This window comes from Pteropus alecto, unplaced genomic scaffold, assembly GCF_000325575.1.
Source record: "Pteropus alecto unplaced genomic scaffold, ASM32557v1 scaffold213, whole genome shotgun sequence".
In the NCBI taxonomy this organism is placed as follows: domain Eukaryota; kingdom Metazoa; phylum Chordata; class Mammalia; order Chiroptera; family Pteropodidae; genus Pteropus; species Pteropus alecto.
The window spans coordinates 1,260,337-1,266,129 of NW_006434829.1; the positions used below are offsets into that span (position 1 = coordinate 1,260,337).

A 5,793-nucleotide genomic window follows, 5' to 3' on the forward strand; every position below is an offset into this window, starting at 1 on the left:
CGGCCGTCATCATTAAGTTACTCGGTGGAGTCGGGATGGTTCAGTGACAAAGCGTCTCCAGACATGCCCTTGGGGTTGCTGAAGCAGCTCCCCCGGGGTGTGGCTGTTTTGCTGGGAAGTGGGAACCCCCTCCCCGACCCCCTGCCCTGACATCTGAAATAACCTTATGCTGTAGTCTTTTAGGTAAAAATAATATTGTTCCGTCGAAAGCGTGACACCGTCCGATCAAGTCTTCGTGCTGGAAGAGGAGGGCCGAGCGGAGTCTGCGGGCCTCCATCAGGGGGCTGTAGTCGATGTGGTACTGGTACAGGGCCCACTGTGGCCGGGAGGTCAGGCGGAAGTGGTTGGTGCTCAGCCTTACTATAATCCCCGAAGAACCTGTGGAGGGGGTCCCCGGGCAGTCAGCACATCGCCAAGTCTGTCCTCCCCAAAACCTTTCCTGCACGTGGGCAGGCAGAGTCCCGTGACCAGGAGGGCAGCTGACGACACGGAGTTCTCAGATGCTGACAGTGGGGACTGCCGTCCTACGTAGGTAAACCCTCAAGAGTGCACTTAGAAATAGCGTCTCCTCGGACTAAGTAATTTACAGCTGAACCAACCAAATCTCTCTACGGCAAAAGTTTTAAGAGAAAGAAGGGATCAGTGTAACTTTTATAATAAAACAACATTTTGGCGCAGCTGAAGACACGTACAGCCTACATGTCAGAGCCGAAGGGAGAGAATGGAAAAGCTGTGTGGGCCCCCGGGTGCCATGCGCAGGCCTGCGAGGCAGCGCGCCTCCCTCACTGTCTGGAGCGCTGGGCGGGCAGCCCCGTGGAAGTGCATGCTCCGTGGCTCACATACCTGTTTTGGATTCTTTGACATGGTCAAGGTTCTGCCTTGTGTTCACACCGAGATCGTGAAAGTCTCTCCGACGACCCCCTCTCTCTGCTAAGGATAACTCCTGAAATCCAGCAGAAATCTGGAGCTCTTAAAAAAAAAAAAAAGGAAATTATACACCTTCTACAATTATACATGAAATAAAGAACAAAGAGCTCAGTTCTCCTGTGAGTGCAAACCCCAGAGCTAGCTCAGAACTGCAGCTTCCAGACTTCGCCAGAGCAGCCTCAATGGAATGCCCGTCTGCCTGACACACCGTGGAAGCACCAAGCCAGTCAGAGCCCACCCGCCTGCCAATCAGGAAGATGCCAGGTTTCAGAATGGACAAGCTGGAAGCCTTGCTGATCGCTTCCCCCATGCAGCTGCCAGTGATTCACTGAAACACCCCAGCTCTGCCACCGTCCAGTCTAAGAGTCCTCCCTGTGTCCACACCCCCTTCACAGGGTGAAGGCCTCATTAAAAACAAAGCTGTCAAAAGTGTCATTTGTTTCTAAAACATAGAAATTTCAACATTTACTATGACAAGCACTTCTCAGATGTAATCCTCACAAAAGCTGTGTAAAGTGTAACACGGGGCCTCATACATGCTGCCCCCGTGTGTGATTTAATCCTCACAGTCAATGACCCTTATCTGTTAAGGCAGATACCACCTTTTCGCAGACAGAGTTTCACAGAATTCACAAGTAACTTAGATTAGTGAAATACTACACAAAGTGTCATAATTTCAAAAACAAAAAAACAACCATAAGTCAGTGAAGATCAACACAGTACTTAAGAAACCAGATCTAAGCACTTCCCACGTGATTGTTTACATTTGAGACTACCTGAATAAGGAAATGGTTTAAAACAGCTTCAGCATACCGTTGTATGCCAATGCAATAAAATTTTGCTATTTTGAACACAGCTAAGTCAAATATTTTAAGTTCAAAAGAACTGAGGCATCAAGATTAGAAAAATTGGGTAAAATTCTTTAAATGTAAAGAGATTAATGCCCATAAATGAATTCTCATCTGGCACTTAAAAAATAAAACACCTAGTGCCAGAAAAGTTACGTATGTAATTGGACAAATATGAGACCCTTTGTCTTCTAATTGATTCTCCAAATGAACTGCTATCAACTCACGTATTTTTCCTCAAAATTTTTATACAGAAAATACACACACATGAACGTATTAAAAACACAAAGATAATGCTGGTGTACAACTTGGTTTCCACGGTCTGGCTCAGCTGGGTGTCAACACTCGTGTAGCTGGCCACACGGCACTCTTGTTCAGGTCAGTGGTGTTCACCTGCCTCTCCATAGGCAGGCGCTTCCAGGTGTTTGGTGCCAAGTGTGTGGTTACCACCCTTACACCATCCTGCACTTATCCAGGATCTGTCAGCTACATTCCCGGATGTGGGGCTGCTGGTAAAGGGGGCCACATTACATCAGCTGCACGCTACCAAGTGCTATGCAGAAGCTGGCGCAATGATGCCGTCCCACAAGGAGCACAAGTGCCAGTTTTACAATTGCCGGCACTGGCAAAAAATAAAACAATGGAAAACAAAGAGGTAAAAAATGCTCGTTTCCTTTAAAAGTCCTGAAGCCTGAGGCCCAGCGTTGCCATCGGCCTCTGTGTTTTTAGGGCACCGGCCCTTCACCTCCGTCACTCCCTCTCCCACCAGCTCAAGATCATGGACTCACAGCAAATGTGCCTTTGGACAATTTCCTGGTTTCTTTTGTCCTGCTTGTCACATAAGGGAAATGGTTTATTGCAACAACTGGAGACTATGGGGAAGGGAACCAGCCTATGTGCGCACACGGCTTCCTTGTGAATCCACCAGCTTAAGTGGGTGGGGGAATGCGGGACGGAGGTGATGCTGCCAGAGACACAGCTCTCCTGCCACTCAGTACATTCCCGGGTGTCTTCTGACTTGGACAGTATTCGCCACAGTTCAATTTAAACTTCAAGATTTTAGGTTCACATGTTTTTCCCTTATGTTTATGGATTTCACTGCTTCCGGCTAAATATTTAGGGTTCATGAACATTTCATGCAAGAAATGAGGTAGAGAAGCAGCTTTGTTTCCTTGTGGTCCATTTGCCTCAACACCACCTTCCTGAACGCCCGCTTCCCACACCCCCTCGGAGACTAAAGCCAATGTTATCGTGTTGGTCCCCCCGTGTGCACATGGGTCTGTTTTCTCCTACACAAAAAACGTACTGAATAGCCGTGGGAGAATCTTATATCATGCACCCGAATAATTCATTTTTGCAGCAGCGCAGCGAAAGGCATAATGTCCGGAATCGGAACTAGCGTTCTGTATGGCGGCTGTCAGTTTTCGCATCTGCAAATCAGGGTGAACCAATACAGCACGTGTGAAAATGTATTTTATGCACCAAAGTTATGAATGTTAAACTTGATCCAGCGTTGGCAATCATAAAGATGTCAAGAGCATGTTCTAAAATGGCATATTAATGCGTTGTAAAAACACTCGCAGTCAGTTTAGAATTTAACTGCCTCGTGATGGCTTGGACTGGACATACTCTTGTCCATTTGTAGGGGGTAGAGAAGCCTGGTGGCCCTCCCCACAGCAGCAGGCTACACAGTCTGAGAGGGACCCTGTATCCTTCAAAGGACTACTAGGACCTTTTTATTTCGAGTTTGTACACTGGTTACCATTTCACGTCTCACACGACACCTCACACACACGTGCGAAGGCTCTTTACTCTCCCTTCACCTTGTGATTTGGCTGTTGCTCCTACTGGTCCCCTCTGCCGACCACGGCCAACCAATTCCCCCTCTGCTGGCGGCTGCTGAGGTCTAGGCTGAGGATAGCCAGGTGGCTGACTCTGCAGTTATATGCAAATAAAGAAGAGCATTCTTTTTATGTCAAGAGATTACAGATCTGAAATAACTAGTCTTAAACAAGTCTAAGGCATTCAATCCAAACTGATCTAAAGCAGAAATCAAATATTTTATTTGGAAGATTTCTTCAGGAAGGGTCACCAGTGAAAGTTAAGAACCAGTTTCTCACACCCTTGGGAAAGGGGGCATGCTCCTCCTGGTGATTTCCGGCCTCCTTTGTAGGGCACGGTTTTAAACTCGTTGTTGACAGGGCAGCCGAAGCTGCTCAAGGTTTAACAACAGGTTCTGTCTCCAAGGGCCCTCCCGCAGCGGGAAGGCGACCAGCCACTCACCACAGCGCCCACGTGCGGTGCAGTCTCCTGGCCCCGAGCCCGCCCTCTCGCTCTGGCTCTGGCTCGCCCCGTCATTTCTTTCTTGCAAGGAAATAAGTGTGAAGACAAAGCTCAATGTACACAGTCACATTTGGCCATTTCTACAAGGTTACCGTTAAGCTGATTCAGTTAAGACTGTACAAAGAGCCCCTGGGTAATTACATATTTCCTAACTTCTCTTAGCAGTTTCTTAAGGCAGGAATGTTCCCACCTTCAACAAACTTAAGCGCTAGCTGTGGACAGGGCACCGCACTAGGTGGCAGGGCTAAAGCGGAAGACTTATTTTAAAATAGTATTTTCAACTGATTAGAAACAGACAGAAAAACTACTAAGACTTCAAATGTCGGTAGCTGGTTCTCTCTCTCACGTAATCTACCATGGAACAGGGCCCTGGGCGCATGCTTCACGCCAGGCCCGTGACGTCATCCTCACACACAGGTACTGCCTCCTCCCGGATCTTCCCACAATTCCACGTGTAGCTTAAAGTTAACGTCCCCAAGCTAATATCTTTCTATCACATCATTTATGTCTCATAATCTCATTCTTGGTATGTGGCATCACTACCCATTTTGTCTCTAAAGAAAAATGACTCAGTCACTTCTCTCTATGCCTTTACTGCTCTGACCTCGTTTGACTTGACTACTCCCCCTGTGGCTGCACCACGTTAACAAGCACCTGCTGTGAGTCAGGCCTTGCGAGGCACCAGCTGTTACTGTGGACACAAGTCCCCACCCCTAGAGCAGCATCGGGTTACTAAAGGTAGAGACCTCCGGGCTAGACCACCCAAATCCCACTCCTTCACGTGACCTGGGACTCGTGTCTTCATAGAATGGAGTTATAATAACCTACTGCACGGGTTAGAAAACACATAAAGTGCTTGCAAAGTAGCCGGCACACAGAACACACTCGGCAAATACCAGCCCTAGTGGAAAAGGCAGATCAAATTCTAACCATAAATTTTCAAAAGTTTAATGAAGGAAATAAGCAGAATGTTCTCACAAAACGGAAGGCAGGCATTTGCACACGGAAGAGGTGTGCCTCTGGTGAAGCTGACGTTCCAGCTGATGGAGGGTGCTAGGAAGGTAAGTGGTGGCCGTGACAAGTGCCGAGTGCCTGGCTTTCCTGCAGAACTGAAAGCTGCCCAGTGTGACTGCAGCGCAGTGGCAGAGACGGCGGGGCAGGTACAGAGCAGACTGCACAGGGCCTCCGTGCCGCGAGACCGCGGGGGTTGCGAACAGGGGCAGGAACGACAGCGCCCCGAAGACCACTCTACTCCAAGGCAGGGTGTTCCCTTCCCCCAAGCGTTAACAGCTGCTGAAGTTCTTCGTTCCGCAACCGGCTTCCCAGGAAAAGCAAATCCAATGAATGACATTCTCCGACTTTAAAGACCTCTCTGACTTCCTGTCGTGTTCTACAGGATGACGAGCGAACGCTAACTGCGAAGACACTTTACAACCCGATTCTAACTCGGCAGCCGCCGAAGGTAACACAATACAACCTGCCGCGACGCCAGCGCTTCATCGATGTCAACGCCGTCTTAAGCTATGTTTACACGACGTGTGTCGCGACCAGGGCCACACATACAGGACAGACCGCGCACGCCGGCGCACATGCTCGGTCCGGCCGTGAACCCGGTCACATCTGGACACTGCCACCACCGCCGCCTCCACGACTCGCTTCGGACGGCGGCGCGTCC

At 49.0% G+C, this 5,793-nt stretch overlaps 1 protein-coding gene across 1 annotated transcript in view; it reads right to left on the bottom strand.

Annotated features, from left to right (window-relative positions):
• The window catches only part of PIWIL1 (piwi like RNA-mediated gene silencing 1), a 21,183-nt gene extending 17,050 nt beyond the window's left edge, over positions 1-4,133 (bottom strand). The window contains exons 1-4 of the mRNA XM_006909969.1: positions 4,062-4,133; positions 3,599-3,710; positions 844-969; positions 164-378 (exon numbers count right to left, since the gene is read on the bottom strand). Coding sequence (XP_006910031.1) covers positions 164-378; positions 844-969; positions 3,599-3,710; positions 4,062-4,133 — 525 coding nt within the window. The remainder of the gene's footprint in view (positions 1-163; positions 379-843; positions 970-3,598; positions 3,711-4,061) is intronic.
• Between the last annotated feature and the right edge of the window lie 1,660 nt (positions 4,134-5,793).